Source organism: Apteryx rowi, unplaced genomic scaffold, assembly GCF_003343035.1.
Source record: "Apteryx rowi isolate R43461 unplaced genomic scaffold, aptRow1 scaffold_553, whole genome shotgun sequence".
Lineage (NCBI taxonomy): Eukaryota > Metazoa > Chordata > Aves > Apterygiformes > Apterygidae > Apteryx > Apteryx rowi.
The window spans coordinates 347247-360356 of NW_020450820.1; the positions used below are offsets into that span (position 1 = coordinate 347247).

General features: G+C 36.5%; 1 protein-coding gene across 1 annotated transcript in view; it reads right to left on the reverse strand.

Annotated features, from left to right (window-relative positions):
• Positions 1 to 9094: 9094 nt before the first annotated feature.
• DIAPH3 (diaphanous related formin 3) overlaps positions 9095 to 13110 on the reverse strand; it is a gene marked incomplete at its 5' end in the record, with an annotated part of 246726 nt that continues 242710 nt past the window's right edge. The window contains one exon of the mRNA XM_026081539.1: positions 9095 to 10618. Coding sequence (XP_025937324.1) covers positions 10359 to 10618 — 260 coding nt within the window. The remainder of the gene's footprint in view (positions 10619 to 13110) is intronic.

Consider the following 13110-nt stretch of genomic DNA (forward strand, 5'->3'; position numbering starts at 1 on the left):
AGTAGTTTGTCTTGTGCAACAACATTTTGTGGTTTGGTTTATATTCAGAATAAGCAGCTTCTGCAAATGCCTCAGCTTTACACCTGCATGCAATCACCTATAAAAGCTGTGTGCTATCTCATAGTCTACCACTAAGAAAATTCTCTTTTAAAAATAATGCATATAAAATATACAATACAAGACTGTATTTTTACCTCAGGCTTTTGATGACAAGAACAAAGGTTGATGCAAGGCAGAGAAACGTACAGGAGAAAGAGGAAAAGAAGACAGTTCTTTGCTGTGTGATTTCTTCAAAGTTTATGCTGCTGTCTTCTTCAACCTGCAGTATCTGTTGCTTTGTTGATGGATTGTTTTCATTGACTAGTTGTATTGCCTTGGGCTTAAGAGTAAACTGTGGTGGCCAGGTCAAAGGTGACTATTTAAGTTCAAGGAGTAAACTGAGTGGAAAATCCCTGAGATGATAGACACCCTATAGTGCTAAGCACCAGGTTAAAATGGGGGCAATATTGGATCATGGTTAGGGCTCCAGCCCTCAGGTTGTATAAACAACATGTAGTCAGCTGCAAGGCAGAAAGAAGGGCCCCGGGGAAGAGAATAGTCTCAGGTATTTTTTATGTTCTGGAAAAAAAAAAAAATTGTGCTTACACTATTCAAGGAGAGATTTTTGTGGCAAGAGGACTCAGTTCATTTGCTTCTTTTGAGGGCTGCAGAGACGGCTGCTGTTTTAAGTCCAGCAGGAAAGAACAAAGCAAGTGAGGTTCATGACACGATGCTGAGCAGGGGTTCCTTCTTCCCTTTATTCTTGATTTAGGTAGCATGCTGGTTTCTGTTATCATTTGCAAATGCTCAGGGTCATCTGTCCACATCTGAGCTGGCCACCTCAGGCCCTCTTTCTAGTCAGAGCAGGGAAATAGGCATGGCTACAGATTGATTTCTCTCTTCCCAACATATGCAGTCAAAATAGTTTTGTATTGGAAGAAAGCCAACATGAATGACAAAGAAAAGCCAAATGAATGACAATCTTAGCTGGAGATGTTTACCTCAGAAACATCTCAAGTTAGGTGAGCTGAATCCCACACAAGGGATCGTGTATTGTTCCAAGCAAAAAGAATTTTCTTTTTACTTTTGTTATTAACAAGAGGTATTTGTACAGAATGCATTTTGCACTCCATTATATCTGGATTGTGTGCAGGGACCCAAGATTGCAGTGGCACTGCCCTCCTGCAGCCCTCAGTCTAATGTTGCTAACAATAAGCATCTTTTATGCGTGACATCTCCCAGGGAAGCATAGAATGGTGTCATATCACAGACTTCTGGGCCTCAGTTTTATATAATTAACTGGTTTGCCACCTGAAATGTTGTAATTAAGCTTTCATGTGAAAAGCAGGAGCATATGCCACTGTCAAATGAATGTGAATGAGACAAGTCAGGCATTTCATGTTAATTTAACTTTACCATGATTAACTTTCTTCCACTTGTTAGAGGTGACCATAGGCACAATACACTGGTGGGGACTACTGAAGGCAAACAAACCTGACAGATTTCTTGGTAAGGTTTTGTACTGCACCTAGGTGCACCTCAGACATGTACTTATAACTTGACAGATCTTAAAGCAATAAGTTAGTTTAGTCCAGCATGACTAACCTTAGTGGCACTGAGAAAATTTTACCAAGATTTCTCAATTCTAGTCAATAATCTATGACTGAGTTAGTGTTGGATGGACAACAGACATGTGTTCAACTACTTTGTTTTTATAAGAAAGCTAGAGTGTGTTAGAATGTGCATTTCAAGTTCATAAAAGCTCTGACTATATTAGTATGCTAAAAGGGGTCAGGACATCGGCCCTTAATTGCCCCTACTATATAAGTGTTAGAGTTGCCCCTGACATAAGTTTGACCCACGCCAACCAGCCCCTACACAATTTTGGGGATAACACAGCAGGCAATATGGAGACCATGTGTTTTGGGATACTTGGAAGTTTACCTATCCAGACAAAACCATGAAATGGCACTTGCCTTCAGGGCTGGATGATGAGTGTGTTATATTTCAGTAGAAAGACTATGTGTTCTAGGTGCATTTACCWCTGCAAAAAATAGCCCTTGCACCACCCACCATGCTATGCTACTTTCTAGTGCTGTGGCCAAGTCTAGCCTTAGTAAGGCTGATAATAAAACATCCAGTTCTGAGCATTGGGCCTTCAACAACTGCTTGCCCATTTCTTTGCCCCTCAGTTGGTTCAGCCACTAACTGAAATTTTGCCATGTAGACCATGTGTCTTTTTCTGTTGAGTGGATTCAGTAGCTGTGGCTCCTTTAAGAAAAATGAGAACTGTACATAAGACCCAGCCTTACTCTTGCTTGAGAGCCTTTCTATTTTTTCCTTGAGGAGCCAGTGTTATGGCAACACATAAGTGTTATGTGAATTCTGATTGCAGGATCTTTACTGCTGGTTAAAATATCAGGCAGAAAGAATTCAACTTGCCTATTCAGCGTTGTGTTTATTGGGCTGGCAAATAGAAAATAATAATTATACTTACAAACTGCACAGATTGGAGCTGGAAGCAATGAGACAATAAAGTCCCACAATACCATCTGTATAGCTGCCTCCAGGCAAGAGCCACACTTCGAGTCATCCCATTTAGGAGCTGTCTCCAGCAGTCACTGAAGTCAACAAGAGCCTTTGATTTCTTCTCAGTGGGTGCTACATCAGATTGCTGTAGTCTCCTTTCAAAGTCTAAGAACAAGGGGCCAAAAGGCAAGTTTAGTGAGATACACTGTACAGATAAAATAATATTACTTATCCTTCCCTTTGGAGGAATGTTAAATCTGCAGGTGGATGAGAGTTCAGTGCACTGCAATTGCTACATAATATTAAAATTTCATCAGTGAGCAAGGACAAAGCTGAATTTCTAGGCTACTGCTTGATGTCCAGCATGAGAGGTATTTGCAAAAAGAACCATGTTTAGAAAACATGACGATCATTTATAAATAAAAACATAACGATTAACAATATAGTTTGCGTGSAAGGCAGTTGCAGTTGAAAAGGTATTATGCACTACCCTGGTGCTTTACAGCGGTGTTAGAGGCATCTACTGAGTATCTATTGCATATACGGACAATTTTTATTTTGTACTGGTGACCTATGCAACATAGCAATCCTTTGGCAAAAAAATTGCCCAAGAGGCAATTAGAGGGGGCACATGAATTGGTTGGTTAGAGCAGTACCTGTTCCTTTGTCAAGGCCAGTCAAACAGAGGTCAGTTTGTCGTGCCAGGAAAATGTCCTAGAAGGAATATTTTATTTTACCTTTGTCAGCACTTTGGAGAGGATTTTACTCAAGTCACCCTTGTATATTTTATTCATTAGGGCATGATCCTGAAAGGCTATAGTAACACTGTGCTCTGAATGATTTTGTGCAATTTGAGGATGATGAGTACCTACCAGGATATGCAGAGGACCTCATAGGTTTAGGCCCTTATTTTGGCCATCTGCATTCTTTTATTGGACTTGTGTTCTGATCTGAAAAATGAGATGGGTTCATTCTTTGGGACAAGGTGCTGAAACTGCGATCAAGCATGCTAATAAAATGTGTAGCATGAACACTGAATCTTCTAACTCTATTTTAATATAGATTTGTGTATTTAGTAGTATAGATAGTGTAAGGGGAAAGGGAAGCAATGATCCTGCACAGCCTTTCTCAGGAAGAGTTTAATTTGTTCTTGCCTGCTGATTTTGATGCTCTATCCAGGTGCTATTGAATTTAAACAGTTTATTAATTTGTGGAAAGATTTACTGTAGTGCAGTGCTTCTGAGAAAAATAAAAACTTTTGATCCTTCTTTGGGGATCTGGTAATCAAGGAGAAGAAAATTGTATTCTGGAGCCAAAGTTAATGAGTGATCATTCTGTTCTTTATGGGCTAGATTGCCCTGCACTGCCCGCAAAAGGGACAGGGAGGAGCTGGCTCCTGTCCCCCCTCATCCTGAGGTTTCAGCAGTAAATCCTGCAGGGTGGATTTGCAGGGTGGAACCTGTTACACCTCGAGTGAAGAAATCTCTTCCCACTTCAGTTACTATTCCATCTGATTCACCACAATGTCAGTTGATTCAAGGATAATTATGAAGATRTGATTTTAGTTATCTTACAGGGACGCTGCAGCACAGAATGGCAAGGTGCCACCAACTATGCAGCGGGAACACATTCTTTCTGTCTAAGCATTTTTAATGCAGTGCCCAGGCACCTTGGAGATAAATTTGGCATAATCAATTCCACTTCTACAGGGGTGGAAAGCTCTTATCCCATTTTTCATTTCAATCCCCTTTCTGTGGTTCTTCTGCCTCAGTGGCAGTCTTTCAGGAGAAACGTTGATGGGTTGTACTCTGAGATTCATTACCGGAGAAGTCCTGTGCAAAATTGATGGGTCTTGCATTATACTGTGAAGATGACTTGTTTGACTGGACTGTTTTGCTTTCCCATCCATTAGCAGAAACTACATTTCATTAGTAAAAAATCCGATCAGCAGACTGCATAATTGCCATTTTTGTTGTACTTAATGGAAGGAGGCTTGTTGCACTTCGTGTTTTCAACTACGTACAACAATCTTCAAATTAAAATGCAACAAATTAAGCAGTGGCTTTTACGGAAGCCATTTTTTTACTAWCTGTTATAGACTGTGAAGTTTATATGGCTTGGTTTGGACTGAAAATTTCAATTAGAGGTTGAACAATACCTAATGAAGAAACTTAAATGAGTGAGAATTAAAGCTCCTTCTGAACATGTAGATTGCATGGAGTCATCAGAACCRGAGACTTGATGTTATAGCTCACGTATTGCTTAAGACTTTTTATCAGCAGTATACAGGTATTCTGCTGCCATTTAGACATCCTAAGATTTTAGAAGACATAAAATATAGTTTCTTTTTTATACTTAATTTGTGTCTGTAGAATTGTTCTTTTCTTATTATGATCCCATGAATTGACCCCAAATTTGTTAGTCTTGACCCCTATATCTGGCTTTCTCCACAGTATGAAACACTATCAGGACAGACTGCCTTCTGCGCAGCTTCCTCCATGTCAGCCACTGCAGGTACCAAGAATAGCGTTTTCCAGCAGGGCAGCACAGAGGTATTTTCATTATATGGACTCATCTCAGATTTCTCATCTCCTCCCTGTATGTATCTAAGTGAATGGGAGCAGGACCGACCCTTGGATTTAAGAAAAAAATATCCTTAGATTTTTATGGGGACTCATATCTATCTCTGTCAGACTTTTCCTTCCCTTTATGCATTTGAGCGCTTTGAGAACTAACAGCCCAACAGCATTGCCATTCGGAGGATATTCTGATATGTGTCTTCGAATAGACAAGACACCTTGGCCATACCAACTCTGGATCACCTACCATCATTTCCTTCATGACCTTTAAGGATGTCAGATGAGACAATTTTTTTCCAGTTGCTTCATTCTGCACTAGATGCAATTTCAGGTCCCACAAGTGAAATAAGGCAGCACATTAATCAGCTCTGCTTCCCAGTCTTCTCACTTCTGTCTTTCCATAGTTTATTTTTCTGCCTAATGTAACACAGATTTAAAAACAGGGGTATATTACCCTCTCCGAATACATTCTGCTCTGATATTAACAATGGAATGAGCTCACTTAGATGAAAGGAGCAGTTTTGTTTGRGGGGAGTGAAATACCTTGTCTTGCCTCGAGATGCATTACATTCAAGTGTTATGCCTCCTATGGTGTACAGGAGGATGTTGCATGCAAGTCATCTGCTCAGTGTATTTGTGGTATGTTGTCAGAAAATATTTCCATTAATAACTCTTCAGTGTAAAGCACTATATGGATCACAAAAAGAAAAAGCCACATTAGTGAAGGAAATAAATATACAGAAGGGCTTAAAATGTACTCTGCTAACACAAGAAACTTAATGGCTACCTCTGTAATTGAGAAGGAGGAAAAAATTGTAACTGGACCACCTCTTGTTTATTCTTTGCTGATGTTAGAATGACCGGAATGTTTTATCAGCATGGTTTTACAATAAAATATATAGCCACAATCTTAATATTATACTTTAGGTAAATACACAGTAGTGTGATGTAGAAAGTGCATTTGGGGAGTAAGAAAATGTGTTTGCTTTGTATGCCAAAATAATTTAATTCAGATTGATTAATCTATGGCATACTTAATTTAATAGCAGATGGTCATTTTAGAATTTCTTAGATATAGGAATCTTGGCATAAAATGAGACTCAAAGCTGGTAAAATCTGCAAGTCTAATAGTTTTTATTTCATAAACTAGACACCGGTTCCACAGACAGAATTATAAGTAAAGGTATTTTTCTGCTCTAGTTCAGTCGTGTAAAATCCACCCATGACATACATACATTAAAAAAAAAAAAAAAAAGTGGTTTGGTTGTGTTGTATTTTGTTCTAGAGAAAACAATGTACTCATGTAATTTTTTTTTTCCTGAGCTCTTTTATTTGATCCTGATTGCTTATTATAATGTTTTAGCTAGCACAGTTGAGGGTTTATTGACCCTTGCTTGTTCCCCATTTGTTTTATAGTTGCTAAGTATTGCAGTGCTTGGAAAGATTAGCTTAAAACATTGTAATTTAGTCCCATTCATTAGAAATGGATGTGGAAAAAATGTGAGCAGTAAGTGTCTTCTTTTTCAAGTTTTCTGAAAAAGCTTAAAGGGCTGGAGTACCTCAAAGTACTCATTCAGTTTAGGAGAGTGTGGCTTTGGCTGGGCCAGGGTGAGATTTGGGCATATGAAGTGGCTGTAGGGGAGTAAAGCAAGGAAAATTATGTTTGTGTGTTGGAGGAAGGGGGTTTATAACAACTGCATGTGAGATGTGTTTTCAACATGTGGTCTTTCCTGTCTCATAAGCAGTAGTGCTGCCATCATTAAGGGGGGCCCAAAAGTAATTAAAATTCTTTCAGGTTGCTGGTCCCTGCTCCATTCATGGTGCACCTGGTTCAGAAGATCATCGCATCTCATSGTAACCATTTTCTCCTGATGCTGTTATGCTATTTTATAATAATGTTGCTACCAGCATTTTTTCTGTTGGGTTCACATGGCCTAGTGTATTACCTACGGTCCATAAGCAGGATGTCAAGCCTGGTTGCATGCAGCTTGAGGAGACTGATAGCAAACATAAATATCTTGATAAGGTCAAACCATTACAATTTGGTACATAGGAATTTAGACTACTGCCATGAATAATATGGTATACATTAACTAAAAATTGATGTAGTAATCAAAATTCTTTTACTGAGTGAAATGAAAAGTCATCCAAAATGAATGTGAAGAATCAAAAAAGTGTTAGACCTTTACAATTGTGCTGAGAAGAAAAGCTGTTGGTATTTGTGCCTTGTGTGTGCTGCTCAAGTAAAGAATAAGCAGTGGAATGCACCTCACAACATTATCTTATTTAAAAGACTTTTATTTGAACAGTCATGTTTGAAGAAAGCAGAAAGCTCTTTTTATAAGGATTTAATTTTCAAGTGTGAATTATAGAAACAGAAGGATTTTACTGTATGTGAAACCTTCTTCAATACCTAGCACAAGTGGTATATGGTTCAATCCTACAGTTCAAGCAATAGACTTGATACTCAGTAAAATTGTCTTACTAAATGTAACTAGCACACAACATTAAAAGTGTTCCCTAATTCTTAAAAACTGAAGTAAAACTAGAATCCCAAACAATTTATTCCATATAATTTAGAAGCTGAGGTTTATACCTAATAAAAACATAAATACATAGAAATAAAATCCAGGCATAATATTTTCAAATTTATTTTTACCTGAACTTATAAGGCAATATAAGTATTTTTCCCATTAAAAATGTCCTGTGCATTCTGCATTCTTTTATTTATTTATTAATTTTGTTATAAAGTAAGTTAGACAAAGATGAAATATAGAAAGAAAACCTACTGTGTACTTCAACTGTACAAGTCTGAATCAGTCAAATTATGATTGTACAAAGAAATATTGAAGGGGAAAACAATTACATATTGTATTTGAATGGGTTCTAAGAAGTTGTATAGCTTTTTATTATTATTATTATTATTATTATTATTATAGTTATTCAAAAGAAACCAAGAATTAATTTGATGGCTGCTTGAAAAGATTAATTCAGAAATACAATGTCTAAGCAGGACTAAAAGCACTGGAATACACTTTTAAAAGCTTCTCAAACTGTAAAAAAGGTGGCTTAAAATCTATAATTTTAAGTATAAATGCTATTTAAAAATAGAAGATGCTAGGCTGCTGGAAGCTCTCTGCTCATTGAAAATTCCAATACAGTTTTGTAAATTTTATTTTCCTGAATAACTACACAGTAGTATCCTGAACTGTCAGCTTTCTATTGTGGACTATTAGCCACTAACTCAAATGAACAAACTTATGGTGTTCAGGACAATGAATTCGTTCTTCCACATTCACTTAATAGGTTGTTGTGTTAATATTTTAGAAACAGTTCTCCACTCCCAAAACCTTTTGTTTTTAGCATCTCTTCAGCAATTGAAGACATCCATTAGATGGTTAATATCTTTTTTTCGTTCAACATACATACATTTTCTCTGTGTTTGAGATACTATTTTAGTTAGTCATACGTAATGTACTTTGCAGATTGCAATTTGTACTGTACCCTGCAAATGGGGGTACTAAGTCTTGACAACCGTGGAGTAAAAGAGCTTAGTGGAACTTTAATAACAGTTGTATTACATACAATTATTGCATACAATTTACTGTAGTAATTGTACAGGAAATTGTCAATTCCAGTGTGACTCATACTCTACTATAGTATGTGGACCAGCACTTGCTACTCATCCATTAAAGATGCATTAAACCCCAATTCTGTGCTATTTTGAGCTACCAAAGGCAGCCTTGTATGACAGCTTTGCCCATTGCTTGCAAGTAGGGCTGAAGAGATGACCATCTGATAGGATTTCTCTGCATCTTTACAAATCTGATTTCTGTTTATAGCTGYATTTTTTTTTTTTTAAGCAAAAGTGGGAAGTGTAATTAGAGAGTTACAACAGCCCCAGAAACAGGAGATTGATTCCCATGATGGCTGAAAAAAACCCCATGCAGTGTTCATAAACAGGCCCAGTTTCAGAGTTCTAATTAACTTTATTAATGTTTAGTGCAGGAAGTAAGAAGGCAACTTAAACAAGGATATAAAAAGCACTGAAGCATTGAAACACTGGTTTCATGTAACTGCCTCTTATTGAAAGACATATTTCTCAGGATTTTGTAAAGAAAAATAGAGTAATTTGGAAGAAAGATATTAGATAACTAATACACTCTTATTATAAGGAAGCTTTAAATAATGGAGCAAAGATACTAATAGTAGCTTCCTGCTTGATAACATAGATAGCAATTCTTTATGATGTGCAATTAATAAATATGATAGCGAACATGCAACAATGTACAATGACAGTGCGATAAAAGAGATGCAATTATGTGCAAGATTCCTATTGTGCCAGCAAATAAGATTTTACAGACTACTGGAGAATGAGGCTGTGAAAACACAATTGTAAAAATCTTTTCCATTTTATGTTCCTTTTACAGAAACATATTAACTCACATGTGAAAAGTTAAAAGATGACATTGGCAAATAATTTGAACAAAGATTTTTCTTCCCCTATGGACACAATAGCAAAGCATTGCATTCACAGAAATATATATTATTTTGATATAATCATCATAACTAAGCTTAACAGCAGTGATATATTTATTAATCATACATAAAGTATATTCTTTGCATAGATTTCTTGTTTACTGCCCATAGATTTCCATTTTGTAAATGCATATATAATTCAGCAAGCTTTGGTGCTCTTCAGTGAACTCAAACTGGAACATAGCTGAGAAATTTATATGATACACATTTCCCATCATTATAATTGCAAAGAATGCTATAATAATACTTCTTAGGTGCTAAAATCACTTAAGCATAAAAACTGTAGTACAAAATATAAGAATACTTTTCCTGTTATTTATTGACCCTGATTCCCAGGCATGATGATTTAACAATATTTAGAAGGTATTTTACTTCTATTTTGAGAAGCTCTCAAAACACTGTGGTCAGCAGTGTGTCCACTAAAAGGATTGTGCCTTGAAATAATTTAGTGTCTGTTTCTTCTAATACTTTTYGCACACTCGATAGGTAAAAACATATAAAAATCTGCTTACAGTTAAGCAATACTATAGTATCACTTTGTACAGTTTAGGAGTGGCGTATTCACATATTGGGAACTCAAAAATGTGCAATGTCAGTAATGGAAAATTAGTGTATCTTTACAAGATGTAAGCTATTATAGTGTATTTGGATTTAATCCTTTATATGATTAGCCTACAGTGCTCGCAGTCTTGCCAGGAGAGCTTCTACTTCTGGAATGACTTCTCCCTTAGAAGGAGACCCAATGTGCTCTATTTTCTTTTCTTTGTTGCCTTCTCCATTACAAGCTTCCTTTCTCCCAGCAGCCTTGCTCCATGCTGTAGAAGAATTTGTTTCCATATCATAAGAAATCTCTTTGGTGACTGGGCTTCTTGTCGAGTTTAAACTGATATTGTGGTGTGAACATGATTTCTCTAGCTGCGCTTTCTGGTTTTCTGTGGAAAATAAAACAAAACAAATCTCATTTCACAATCACAAAATAATGAAATTGAGTATTTCAATGTGAAAATACATCTTGATCAGACAAAATTTTACATGCAGATGAAGTACTAGAAGGAGGAATGATTGCCAGGGAGGCAAGAAAAAAATACTGTCACTTCAGAAGTAGTGCGCTTGGCCCATTGGAAATGATACGGAGTTTACATGCCTTTATCAAATTAGCATTCATTTCCCACAAAATCAGGGATAGATGCTGCCAATATCTTCCTTTCACACTGGAGTCAAAGAGAAAACAGAGCACTCAGCATTTCACAGTGGCTTCCAAAATTGTATCTAGATAATTATATTTCCTATATATTTTGTAATTGACCGAATTTTTAAATTCATAAAAAATCTATTTCAATTTAATTATCCATAGTGATCATTTTTCTTTCCTTTATGATCTTTTAGGCAGCTAAATAGTTTTAGAAATTTGCATAAATGCTGCTACTTTTTGCTAAACATTACTGGTTTTGACTGTCACAAGAAGGGGTATCAGTTTAAGATTCAGGAGCTTTGCTGGATTGACATAYAGTAACAGACAGATTTTTTTTTCCTTAAATCAAGTGACTGTTCTCTATACTAGCATCTGAGTGATCCCTCTCATAGATCTCAAACTTCTTAAAAACAGGCATACTCAATATTCATGTAACCTTGAACAAGGCTTGAAAATGGCTTCAACAAACTTGACATGACATTTAAAGTTTTTTGGTTATTCACTGAAAGATGTTCCATCATCCCAATAGTAATGACTTTGGAGCACAGGCAGTCACTCATGACAGTGTGTTTTATGTGAGTGCTGAAAATTCCTACCGAAAACAGCTTGTACATTAAAAGGCAGCTGCTGAAGATATTTACTGCACTGTCATTCCCTGACCAGGGGCTCACAGTGATGGATGAGGATTTTACACACTTTCTTGGACAATCTCAGCAAATTTTAGAAGTATGATCACCTTTCGGCAATTGGAGGAAAATAAATATCTTCTTTCTATCATCTTCTAAATCAGATAAACAATTCTTAATTAAAATCTGGGAAGAGCTGAATTTTTCACTTAGCTGAAAATGGTAATTTCTATTTTATGCTATGGAAAATAACTTGACATTGAAGATGAAGCAGCACACATTTCATTTTTCCTGAATCACATAAGGCCAAAGATCGAGGATGAACACATCTTTATAATTACACAAAATAAACCCATCATATTTAATTAAAATAACTGTGGTATGTACATTCTTAAATATATTATTCCATTTAAAATGCATATATTTATTGATTTGAACACATATTTGTAGGCTGATAAAAACATACTACCTCTATCAATATACAAAATACTAGCTGCTCCTTAGCCCTTTTATTTATATTTAGTTGAAGACAGTGTAGGGTTAGTCATAAAAATACTTGGTCTCTTGAAAATCAGTATATTTTTAAGCATAAAAAGATCTATAATCAGGGTTAAGTATAGATGTCGGACTTCAGAAAAGGCAAAGGAAATTAGGTACTGAAAGTATGCTTTTCAGAATCAGTTCCTCAAGCATACCAATACCCAAATTCTAACTACTTTGCAGTTCAAAGGAGTCTTCACCTCAAAATAGGCATGCATGAGGATTAAGTATGATGAACTAGGCTGAATAACAGATGCAGTGAACATTTACGCATTGAGGCCTCAAAGTAAAATCCAGCAATACGTTCCTCAGTTTTTCACATTTCACAAGAGGCAGAGTTAGGTGTCTTAGAGTGAGATTTAGAACAGCAAATAATCTAAGCAGGGACCTACTTCAAAGGAAGCTATTAAGAAATAGTAGATGTTGAAGTCGATTTCGAATCTTGTCCGTCTTTGAAAATTAGTAACTGATTTAACATTGCAGAAAGATGCCTCCCATAACTTTTGATCTGCAATCTGGAATTCATGTTTGAAGGTAGTAACTGAGTAAAGTTGAGTACAGCTTTCTCTTTTTTTCCCCTTAAAACTACAGCAACGGTGTTGGTAGTCATGACTTTCTAGGTATAGCCTAATGAATAGAGAATTCAAGTTAAGACCAGAGTCCTTTCCTTCTATCTGAGAGGTCCTGCGACAACAAGCAGTGTGGATGGGAAAGTGCCTTAATCACCAGCTGCTTTATGTGAGTAGTCCTAATTTCACTTGTTGTACATACTGCACAGCAAAGAAGTCACGATTCACTGGAAAATGAAAAAGTGATACGTCCATAATACATCATGCTGTAGTCTAGCAGTTAATGCACTTCCTAAGAAATGAGAACACTTTGGTCTCAGCCATGGTACAAAAAAATACTAAGCAGTCAGTGTCAATTCCTGAAAAAGATTTGGACACACACATTTTATCTAAATCCAGTGTTATCATCTCAAAGCTGTGATTTCAGCTGCTTCCTACATCAGACGGCATCTTTACCCTGCATGTTTGTTCAATCAGGAGGAAGTTCTCCATAGAGC